Genomic DNA, 13105 nt, shown 5'->3' on the forward strand with positions numbered 1-13105 from the left:
GGATTTTTTCGGATATTAGATCATCAGATTAAATCTAGTAAGATGGCATGTAGAAACTATAGAATTAAAAATATGAAATCGTGATTTATCAAATAATGAAGTACTTGTGATCTAAAAGATATCAAAATTTACAACAACAACAACAAAAAAAAAAAAGCTTAATATTTATTTGTTTACCTTATTTAACATTTCTTTCAATGTAAGTTGTTTAAGTTGCTTCATTTTTTGTGCTAATACTTTCTCTTTAATTCTATAGACAGACATAATTTCTTGTTCAAAGTCCTGTTCTTGAGACATAATCTCTTGTTCTTGAGTCCTGTAACTGCTGTTTCGAGAATTTCGACTAACTTATCAATTGAAATTTTCTCATTTTCAGTAACTTCTCTGCCACTTTCTTCACTATTGGTAGCAGTATTTTCTGGATCTAGAACCATACTACAGATTTTGCCATTCATTAAGTGATTGATGATTGAGAAGTGTTTTCATCACAATGAAAAACTTCTTTTATATCATCTTCATTTATAACTGCTTCTCCACATTTATTTACAAAATCCGTTAATTGGAAAATTTCAACTTTGTTTTGCGATAAACCTTTAAAATTAATGGCTATCATCATCAAAATTAACTATCCTTCACTATAAATATTTGGCTATGCATCATAAGCTTGGCGACTAACAACAAGTTGTTCTGTTAAATTTTATCTTGCTTCTATTGCGCATTGAGACAATTAAGCCTAAATTGTATTAGTTTCATTATTTTTTATACTTATGTCTATTCCTTGCAGATGCTTAAGGCTTATCAGAGTTCTCAATAAATAAACTCTCTCATATACTTAAGCCTTATTGAGGGCTGGCGCTAAATATCTTACCACCTGATACAGTCTCTGTGGGTCCTAAATTCTGCAATCCGATGCAGACATACGATCTGGTTCTAGTTTATGTGAATAACAGCTGGATCTGGGTTTATGTGAATAACAAATCAGCTATTCTTAATTCAAATAGCCGTAAATGTAATCTTTGGGTCTATGAGTAACATCCAACAAAATCTATTTTTAGCATATGAACCAAAAAGTTTTTGTAAATTTTTCTTTGTCAACATTTTTAGCGCATTTAACTTAAATCTGTACTACATCGCCAAGCGTAATGTCAACATAAAAGGTTACTTCATACTCCTTTATTATTCAATTACTAACATAAAAAAAAAAAAAAAATGTTTAGGCATTGCTACATGAGTCATTATTGAAGTTGCCATGTTTTGATAAACATGCAGTAATGAAAGGAAAGTATAACAAATAATAATGATTCGGCAGGTTGGCATCAGATCAATGATATATCTAGTATGTAGAATGTTCCAGTTTGAGACGTGCGCCAAAGCAGATACTCAGAAACGGAGCCAAATTACCGATCACACAAATTTATGCTAAAATGATTGTATCTTCAATAACAAGGGTATTTTATTTAGTGTCGAAGTGAAATTAGGAATCGGTACTCTCCAGATATTTTATTATGCATGGAGGGGGAATTAAATGCGCATGCGTAAAGCCTACGAGAAAAACGGTTTTGGTGGTTTTGAGGTCCGGATTTTAGAGTATTCCGGATAATGGACATCCGGATTTCGGACTTTATACTGTACTACATTAAAGCTCTCTTGGTTCTCAGAAGTTGTTTGAATGACTAAATTTCTTATATTGGCTTGATCCACTGATGGTCCATCTTCTTCAACGTATTTCAATTTGTTTGCATGTGAAACTGGAATATATATCTAATAAATGTATTTAAGTATTTCTATAATTTCCATGCCAGAAAAGAAAGCTACTTACTGTTTACATTTTACTACTGATATGTTTACTATAGATGCTACCAATGCACTTTCCTGACACTCTCTCATTCTGCAGGTTTGAAACTAACTTAAGTGTTTCATCTAAGCCATTCTTAATAACACTAGTCTGTATATAAAACCCCTCTAAATTCAATCTGTTAACCTCTAAAAATGGCATAATATCATTAAAAAATTATATTCAAACATCCTTTTGGTCAAAACTGCTTAAAAAACCCTGAAACCACTTCTGAAGCATGTAAAAACAACCTGTGATCGGCGAGTTAATAACAGTTCACTGGCTTCAATAATTCAACTTACATGATTGCTGCTCTTAACCACTTGCTCTACGACTAAACTTCACGATTGCAGTGCTGTGCACTACAATATAACAAGCGATAAACTGTCTCATTTACGCCGCTCCGCGTCTGCAAGTGCAATCCAGAACTGTAATACGAGAAATAAACAATCTCGTTGTTAGGCGATGGGTGCACCATGTTATTTTCATTTTTGCGATAAATGCTTATCCACGTGGTGTTCACGTCGCTCGCTATTTGAGACAAAAACATCTCGACGTGCGTGGCATGTCTTTAGCGCAAGTGGTTAAGAAAAGCTGAAAAAATGATAACAATAATTAATATTTATTTTGGGAAAGGTATAGTCAGCAAAGCATGCAAGGCTTATCTACTTAAAACAAAACAATTCATTCCACTCTTTATTACAAAAGATTAACTTTAAACACATTACTTTATAGAAATATAGAGAAATAAAATAACATATATTCATAGGGGATTCTGAATTTCACTACTTTTGGGACTTTGTGGAATTAGTTCTAAATTTCTTATTTTAATAACTCTGAGAGATAAGCAATAACTCTGAGAGGCAGAAAAGAGGAATATCAAAATTCCAACCTGAACTTACAAAAGTGTCAGGCAAGCGAATGAATGAGACCAAAGTTCGTGCAATCAGATTTATTGTTTAGTGAAAAACTCACAGAAAGTGCTCAAAATGCTGACCATGCATGTTGTTGCACAGTTGCAGGGTTCATAGCCACATTTTAGTTAAAAAAATAAGCACCTATAAGCACTTTAAGCACATTTTAAGAAAAAAAATAAGCACCTGTCTAATTACATCATACACAACTGCATAACCTTAAAAATTAGACTCGCATTTAAAATATGAGAAATGCAGTATTTATTAAGAGAGAATAAGCATTACCTCAACCATGGAAAATAATTACTTTTTTTTTTAAATTTTAAATAACAGTTCAATTTACAGAACTAGTTTACAATGAGAGGAAAAAAATTATGCAGAACTAAACTATACTACAAGATTTAATGATGAAATTTCAGTTCAAAATAGAGGAAATAAATAATAATAAGGCATATTTATTCTATTCGCTTGGAACTTAATAATAAATACACTTTATTTTTCCACTCATATTGATATTTAACTAATTTAAATCTAAATTTTGAACATTTTCTAAATTTTCATCGTATATCAGTTTTTCCTTAACAGATATTGCAAGCAAAGTAATTTAAGTAAAAAAGAGGAACATTTCTGAAATCAGAAGACAGAAATTTGCTTCATGCAGTCATCCTTTAACAGTAAAAGCTTAACTACCAGCATACTTGAAAATTGGTGAATATTCGGACAGTCGAGCGTAACTTGAGAAAGAGGAGCGGAGGGGGGGATAGACTGTAGCGGTTCTTTAGATTTTTCCGCTAAATAAATGCTTTTGACATTTTGATATTGCATCATATAAAAACAGACCAACGGAACAGAAAAATATTCTGCTTAGCAAGCGCAGTAAAACTCTTTTAAGTGTTCATAAACAAATCTCATACCGAACATCAAAATTAATTATCTCTGCAAAATATCGCAAACGTTATTGCACAATACATGCGCTGTAATTCTTCCCTACATGATATTACGCAATCGGTTTCAACAGCTGCCGGTATTGGGAGAATAAAGAACTAAATAAAGGAAAAGAAAGAGACTTACCAATCTGGAGTGTTTTTCATTCTAATTTTCAACAGACTGCGTTAAATTTCCGGAATAGAATCATTCTTCGCTTGGGTTGGTAGACCGCAGAACTTTTAGTCCTATTCAATCCAGATTGGAAAGTGACAAGACAAAAAAAAAAAAAAAGAGGTCCGTTGCTTGTTTACAGTGAACTGTAACAGTTTCAATATTCGAGATTTTGTGGAAAAAGGGGAGAACCTCCCAACCTTTGTACTGTATTGGCCAAAAAAATGAAATTATTTTTACTATTCAATTACTTTCCCTTTATTTAAGCCATTACGAATATTATTCCTTAGAAAGCTAATCGGTGTTAAAACACAACCATTTTTGGAAGTTTACTATACTTCAGCAGTTACTGCAACTATGTTATTATAAACATTCATACATATACTCATACTATAAGCATAATGATCATAATAAACACGAATATGAACTGACCAAGCGGAATGAGAATGCAAATTATTAAGATCTTGATAGAAATTCAAACGTGTGTAGTATTTGGGTGGGAGGAAAAGAATGCCAAATGCACCGGAATTGTCTACTGCTTTTGCAATTCTTTGGCCAAGAGAATGACGGGCACCTGTCTGTACTCTCCGCGAACACCAAAGTTTATGTTATTGCAGAGAAAGGGGGAAAAGCTATTTCTGGGAGTACGATTCACCATCTGACATTCCATATTAGGAAGAAAAGTTGTTTATCTAGTTTCGACTTTGGTACGGGGAAAAATTGCGCGTTCGTTAAAAAAAAAAAAGCACTAAAAGCAAAAAATAAGCACTAAAAACAAAAAAATAAGGGCTTTAAAGAAAAAGTAAGCACCTATAAGGAAGGGCCTTTATATTTTATTTTCAAATATAAGGACTTATAAACACTTATAAGGACCACTACGAACCCTGAGTTGACATCGGTGAAGGAATGAATGGTGCACTCTTGAAGATTCCTGGTGTCATGTTAATTCTGTCCGCGGCAACAGCGATTTTCACCATGAGATCTTCAGCTGTGTCCACAGACATCTCTCATACTATAGATTTCATGTGCTCCCAGATGAAAAAGTCCAGTGGGTTGAGGTCTGGTGAGCGAGGAGGCCAAGCCATAGGTCCACCACGTCTGATCCATCATGCGGGATATGTGGCATTAAAAAAGTTACGGAGCGTGACAAAAAATGTGCTGGCGCTCCATTGTGCATAAACCACATTCTTTGCATGTGCAGCAGAGCAGCCTGAAATAAACTGGGAAGCACTTGTTGCAAGAAGATACGGTATGTTGCGCCAGTCAAATGGTCTGGCATGATGTAAGGGCCTACCAGGTAATCACCTAGGATACCTGCCCAGACGTTAATGGAAAATTTCTGCTTGTGTTTACAACAGATAGTGCAGTGGGGATTGCTGTCAGACCAAACGTGTTGATTGGGCACGTTGAAAATGTTTTCTCTGTTAAATGTTGCCTCATCGCTAAATAATACTAATGCATGAGATCGTGGATTATTATTCCTCATTCCAAGTATCCACTGCACAAAGTCTGCCTGGCATGGATAATCATGTGCATTCAAAGATTCATTTTTTGCACGTGGTGCATGCATTCCTTGTGTAAAATACACCACACCACTGGCTACAAAATATCCATTTCACATGCCACCGCTCGCGTATTTATGGAAGGAGCTGCTTCAAATCTAGTCAAAACTTGCTCTTCCATTTCTGGCGTTCGTGCATATGTCCTACATTGCTTTTTGAGATGGCAAAAGAGCCAGTCTTCAATCAACACTAGAAAAGGTTGGATTGCTTGGAATCTGACAAGTTGGAAACCGCTATTTATACAATTTTCGTACTTCATGTCCATTCCCTTTTGCTTCATTGTATGTGAGGTGAATATCTGCCAATTCCTTGTACATGTACTGTGCCATAGCATTCCCGAAAAGTTTTGAACGATATTATCAAAGTCGAAGCAATGCAAGTTGCAAGTTGAAGGCGATGATGTTGTGCCGTTTTCAAGGACAACAATTGCTCTGAATGGCTTTCTCCAGTATCAACTAAGAGCAAAATGCTGCTGTTTCTTCTCAGTGCAAATTTGCATAGGGTTAATTCTTGATAGCCTTAGGAGATGGTTTCCTTGTTCTTCCTTGGAGCGTTTCTACTTTCCTCTTTTCTTCCTCTCAGAGTGGAATGCGACCCTATGTTCTATGGTAATTTTTGCTCATCTAGATGGGTACTACCACCCCTCTTAATTTGTGAAACAATTTAGAATCACCCTGCATATATATAGAATTTTTATGTATTAAAAATTAATTTAGTCAAATAGTAAATATTGCTCATTAACAAAACATTTTAAATACTTTTATTAGTTTCTGCTAGTTATTGACATTTTTGGTTAATTTCAATTGGTTATAACCAGTTTTTGAAGCAGAAAGCCAGTTCTGATACAAACTGAAGTAGTATTCACACGTACCTTAAATCCAAAAGCTACAGTATTTTGAATAGGAAGAACTGGCTTTAGAACCATTTGAACTGATGCCTTTTCCACTGTCTTAGGATAACATGAATACAGCCTAAAATGATCTAAAACGAACACAAATTTCTGCATTAAATAAACTGCTTTAGGTGAAACTACACACAATTTATATTAATTAATACAATAAAAAACTGCAAACAAACCTTCAAATTTTTTTGTCATAAACCAACGACAAGTATCATCGGGAGCATAGAAAGTAGCCACTGTAGATATAGGTCCATCATATACCTATAGAGGAAAAAAAAATTTTTATTAAAAAGTACTTAAATATTAACTTAGCATTTAATGATATGAATGTTCTTACAGCAAAAAGTTAAAAAAAAGATTATAATTAAAGCAGCCATTTCAGTATTTCAGACTGTGGCATATATACAAAAATTTTATGTACATCAGATGGAAGAAATTTTATCCTAATACCTGTATACATATATATTAAATAACCCATACTCAGCATCATTTTCATTAAAAAATATAAATAATTCATTTTTGACAATAATGTTATTCTGCACCCATTTTGCATAAAATAAGCTTCAAATTTTCACTTTTGAATTCTTTAAATTTGTTGAAATCACATAAGAGAAATAAAATGAATTTATGATTATACAAAGTTGTTTTTATTATTGCTATCATTTCTAAACTAATCTGCTAATTAAATTGGAATAAAAATATGCCAAGGGAAAACTTAAAATTAGTTAATTTAAAAACTTCAGTTTGGGATAAATTTTGAATAAAACTTTATCAATTTTGCAGCCGATGATATACAGGTTCCTCTTCTCCAAAAGCAGAAAAACTCTTAAATGTATTCAGAACATTCATTTTGGGATATTTCCTTAGTGCAAAAATAATTTTAAGTTGCACTAGTGATCAAGCCCCCCAGATGAGTGGGCTGCAGCCAAAACAAAATTTATAAGTTCTATGCACTCCTAAAAAGCAAATTTATAAAAACATTTAAATATAAATGAAATCAGTTCATTCTTTCCAAGCAACAACCAATTTGTATATAATTTTTTTATTGCCAAACCAGGAAACAAAAACTTTGACACTTCAGATTAGTATGTACGATATCATGATTTAAATATAATGTAATACAACATTTTCCCAATATCAATGAAAGAATTAACGTGGCATCAATTACATTGTGTCAATTATAATAACCTGAAAAAAAAAGGATGCCAACAGCAGCTGTTTATTTAAAATGAAATGAAAAATTAATGAAAAATTTTCGATATACAATGATGTCGCATGCAATCGCAAGCTTTCTTCAACATCAGAATATGACCTTATATAATAATAATATGTTTTGCAATAATAATATGTTTGGTAAAGTTTGGCAATGCTATTCTTATTTCAGATTTTGTAAAACTTACAAATTTTTTATTAACAAACTCTATGATTTGAAAGCAAACAGTGGCAACACTTTTTGAAATAAAGCAGATTTTTATCTCCAGCATGCAAGACTGTTGTCAACCGGAAAAATGAGTGCAAAAATTAGCGTGATCAAAGTCGTTCGAAGATGATAATGGTCAAAATGGCTTCCCATGAATTTTTAGAATCAGGAATAATATATTTCATGTTTGGAAATGCTATTTTTATTTCATATTTTGTAAAATTTTTAAGAAACTTTATGACCTTGAAAGCGGAGAAGTGGCAACACTTTTCAAAATAAAACACATTTTTATCTCCAATGGATGAGACTGTTGCCACATGGGAAAAGCAGAGAGAAAATTAGTGTTTTCACAGTTTTTAATTAATATCTCAGCTAATTAAAGCCGTACGACGATGAGAATTGTCGAAATCGCTTCCAACAAATTTTTGGTATCGGGGGGGGGGGGGGGGGTACCTTTCTCAAATTTAAAATCTCAAATCCCCGTCTTTCCGGAGGAGATAATGCCACGAACCAACAAACACATAGACAGATGCCCACAAATTTTAATAGTGTATACTGAAGTGACAAAAGTCATGGGATACCTCCTAATATTTTGTCTGTCTTCCTTTTGCCCGGCGAAGTGCAGCAACTCGACATGGCATGGGCTCAACAAGTCGTTGGAAGTCCCCTGCAGAAATATTGAGCCATGCTGCCTCTATAGACGTCCATAATTGTGAAAGTGTTGACGGTGCAGGGTTTTGGGCACAAACTGACCTCTTGATGATGTCCCATAAATGTTCGATGGGATTCATGTCGGGCGATCTAGGTGGCCAGATCATTCACTGGAATTGTCCAGAATGTTCTTCTAACCAATCGCGAACGATTGTGGCCCGGTGACATGGCGCATTAGCATCCATAAAAATCCCATCATTGTTTGAGTACATGAAGTTCATGAATGGCTGCAAGTGATCTCCAAGTACCTGAAGGTATCCATTTCCAGTCAATGATCAGTTCAGTTGCACCAGAGGACTGAGTCCATGCCATGTAAAAACAGCCCAGACCATTATGGAACCACCACCAGCTTGAACAGTGCCTTGTTGACAACTTGGGTCCATGGCTTCGTGGGGTCTGCGCCACACTCGAACCTTACCATCAGCTCTTACCAACTGAAATCGTGACTCATCTGACCAAGCCACGGTTTTCCATTCATTTAGGGACCAACCGATATGCTCATGAGCCCACGAGAGTCGCTGCAGGCAATGTCGTGCTGTCAGTAAAGGCACTCGAGTCGGTCTTCTGCTGGCATAGCCCAAGGAAGACAAATTTCGCCGCACTGTCCTATCGGACACGTCCCTCGTACGTCCCACATTGATTTCTGTGTTTATTTGATGCAGTGTTGCTTGTCTGTGAACATTGACAACTCTACGCAGACGTCGCTGGTCTCGGTCGTTAAGTGCAGGTGGTCGGCCACTGCGCTGTCCATGGTGGGATGTTATGCCTGAAATTAGATACTCTCGGCACACTCTTCACACTGTGGATCTCGGAATGTTGAATTCTCTAACGATATCCAAAATGGAATGACCCATGCGTCTAGCTCCAACTACCATTCTGCATTCCAAGTCTGTTAATTCTCGTCGTGCGGCCATAATCACGTCAAAGCCTCTTCACATGAATAACTTGAACACAAATGAAAGCCCTGCCAAAGCACTTCGCATTTATACATTTTCTACGCGACACTACTGCCATCTGTATATTTGCATATTGCTATCCCATGACTTTTGTCACTTCAGAGTAGATAATTCATCAATGAAAGTAAATACTTGAAATTCATTTTCAGGAATATAGATTTCACAATCAGCACTTTTGCTAGGTAATGTACCAATAATCATTTTGTTTACATTAGACAATACACGTTCATTTCTAAAAACGAAAATAGAGAAAAGGTTAATTAAAAACAAAGTTGAAGATGACTGGTTGCTGGACTTGTTTCACGAAAATTTTTCTTCACCTCTTCAGTCAAACCAGATTTTTGCTTAAATGGGGTGTTATTGTACTAATTTGTACTTGTTCTTCACAAAATAACATTTAAGGATGAACATCAGAACCAAAGGAAATTATTTCTACATAATATATATTTAAGTAGGTGATGTGATGTATTTAAAAAAAAAATGGTAAAGAGAAAAATGTGTCTTCACACAGCTTGGGTTGATGGAGTTATAATGTGATACATAAAAAATTGTAGAAAACTACCTAATTAACAGGTTTTTAATAATTTTTGTTTCAAAAGAGAATTAGAATAGTTTTATAAGCTGTGAAAACTTCAGGACATTATGATGCAAAGATTTTTAGGTATCAGAATGGGGAGGAACACCAGAGGCATTGTGATTATAAAGAGAAAAAAAGATTTAATTCAAAAAATTGCAAAAGCATTAAACTGCATTTATGTCAAAATAAATTTCATACTTAAAAAAAAAAATTATGATCTATTCAATGATGCAAAGACTGAATTCTATGATAATAAATTTGATTGTTAAACAAGTATATATGCAAACAAATGCAAAAAAAAAAAAAAAATCATTTCAATATTTAATTTTAAAAATTATAAATCAAAATTTTAAGGATCATTTTGAAATGCTGCATAGTAGAAGTGAGATATATCAATTTATTAGTGCTTTTCTTTTAATACTATTATGAATTTATCACAAAGATAAGTAGCATATAATGTACGAAATAAATAAAACTGAGAAAGAAATTTCCCTTGTGCTCACTTTTTTAAAAATATTATAAAGGTATATTATTTTAAAATGCATAAAATGAATCTTACAACAAAAAACAGGACACAAACTTCATAACTTATAAATTTTGTTTGATAGTTTCAAAATACCCATTGCTCGTTAAAATGTTGTGTGGTTACTTGATTTCCTCTTTCAGCAATCACAAAAATCAGCTATCATATTTTTCTGCCAGTAAACCTTGTGACAGATTGTCAACAGTATCTAACTTCATAACTTTAGAGCTATAGAAATGTTGATTTGTTAAATATTACCATGTGCATGGATAATATATATATATATATGCTTAAAAGTACAAACAGTTTAAACCTATGAATCATCTGAGGTTCTCAATGAGTTGGTAAGCCCTGGAGTCGATGAAATTTTAAATGGGGTCAGTGATGAACAAAGGGTCGACTGGGGGTCAATGGCTGAATATGCACCGGCAATTGATTGGAATAATGAAGATTCCATTGTTTAAAAAAATTTATTAATAAAATTAATAATTAATTGACTATTGATATAAAGCTGCATAATATGGTAATGGAAAAAATCATTTAAAATAAATATAAGGAAAAAAAACATTAAAATTAATTAAATTGTTTCATAAGAATAAATTGAATTTAATTTAAAAAATTAAATTTAAATACAAATTTAATTAAAAATTTAAACAAATTTAAATTTTAACAAACACGTATAAAAGTAAAAAAGCAAATTTAAAGCCTAAAAAAAAAAAAAGCCAAAATATTTTTTTTTTAAATTTAAAAAAAATGTGCGAACATATAAAAGATTTAATTCTCGAACTAATCTACAATATCATTTAAATTCAGAAGCATAAGCAAATCAAGTGCAAAGCCAATCCATGAAAATAAATTCGCTAATTTAGCAAATTAAAATTAAACTAAACAATTTTTTTAAAAATGCATAAGTGAATGACTGTTGAGTAGGCAGGAGACAGACTTATCAAGGGGAAGTTGCTTCCAAACCTAACTCTCCAATCATTCAATTCGTGTTTCGTCATTCATGCAGGCAAGGGTAAAAGTCAAAACCAAAAGTAAAAAGAAATACCAACAAAGTGGTTCCCTTAGAAATTAACATTTAAGAATTAAATTTAAGAATAAAGTTCTAAAAGGAAAATACTAATGAAGTCTTTTGAGAAACAAGCAAGTAAAGTCAAGTATTAAATTAAACTTTTTAAAAAAAAATTAAATCTTTAAAAAAATGAATTTTTTATAAAAAAATGAAAAATAATGTATTTTAGAAACCCTTGTCAACAGAAACCTCCCCGACATGAATATGCATATCAATAAAAAGAAACTAAAAAAGAACTACACATAATCCATATAAACCAATAAGAAACAAAAAGAACTAATTCACAATTTTTAAAAAACAAACATATATTTTTAAAAATATCTGTTTGTAATGTGAAATGTGTTCTGTTGAAAAATTGTGTAAAAATTGTAAAAAACGTTAAGTGAAAAATTTTTTGTGTGAAAATTGCAAATAATTAAATGTGTTTTAAAATTTAATTATATATATTTTTTAAATACCAGGGGGCATAATTAAACTGACAGTGCTCACAGTGTTCTGTAGCACGATCTATTTGCGAGAATGACGCCACATTTTGTAGGAAGGTTAAACAAGACGGGGGACGAAGGATTCCGCGGAAAAACAAATTAGTTCAATAAGTCCACGCTAGGGGAATATTTGGCGCTGTGTAACAGAAAATACAGTGTTAACAAATGTAAATTAATACAGAATAAAATTACCTTTTATTATGCACATTTTCTGATTTAGTTCAAGTGCAACATGGCAACACTTTTAAAAAAGTGTAAAATCTACATAAACACCGATAAAGTCTCGTGATCTGCAATATCACGTATGATGAGCAGTTCTTTATTCAAATTTCAGGTTACATCCATTCACACAGTGCCAACTGCTTGGGTTTTAAAAGGCAATGTGTTACGTTTCGAATCAATCGGATTGAAAGTTTATATGCAATGTCTCCTTCTTTAGTCGAGCGTGCGTTATTGGTTAAAATTCTTTTACCTCAACCAGTGGAATGCATCAGCCGCTCTTCGTGCTTTTAGAACGCACAAAAAAAAAAAAAAAAAAAATGCGTAAAGGTAACAGTCCTGTGTCAGTTAATGGGCTAAAAGCAATGGTTGTGACGTTTGAGAAAACAGATTCTCTGAAGGTTCAGTCAGGCAAAGGAAGAAAAACCTGTACCACAGGATACAATCGAAGCAGTTGCCACGGCGATTGTCGACAGAGGACCAGGCAATATTGCTGCCACCTCTAGCGCTCATGGAGTAGCTTGGAATATGGATCTGCCTTACAGTACGGTATGGAAAATCTTACGAAAGATTATCAACTTCTATCCGTACAAGATCAGCCGTGTACAGGAGTTAGTGTACCCCGACGATGATAAGCGATTGACTTTTGCTCTCACCTTTCTTGCCAGAATGGAGGTGGATGATGCTCGGCCGTGGAAAATCTTATGGGGAGACGAGGACCACTTTTACCTGAATGGAACTGTGAATACCCAAAACTGCCGAAGTTGAGATGACAAACCACCACATGCAGTCACAGCAATTCCCTTACTTTCACCAAAGGTAACTGTTTG

General features: G+C 33.5%; 1 protein-coding gene across 1 annotated transcript in view; it reads right to left on the minus strand.

Moving 5' to 3' along the window:
- The window catches only part of l(2)05287 (WD repeat-containing protein l(2)05287), an 86277-nt gene that overhangs the window by 58866 nt on the left and 14306 nt on the right, over nt 1–13105 (minus strand). Inside the window, exons 4-5 of the mRNA XM_085818285.1 lie at nt 6486–6570; nt 6280–6389 (exon numbers count right to left, since the gene is read on the minus strand). Of these exons, the coding sequence (XP_085674411.1) occupies nt 6280–6389; nt 6486–6570 (195 nt within the window). The remainder of the gene's footprint in view (nt 1–6279; nt 6390–6485; nt 6571–13105) is intronic.

Source organism: Stegodyphus dumicola, chromosome 1 (genome assembly GCF_044657685.1).
Source record: "Stegodyphus dumicola isolate Sdum_Otavi_A_Nest chromosome 1, ASM4465768v1".
Lineage (NCBI taxonomy): Eukaryota > Metazoa > Arthropoda > Arachnida > Araneae > Eresidae > Stegodyphus > Stegodyphus dumicola.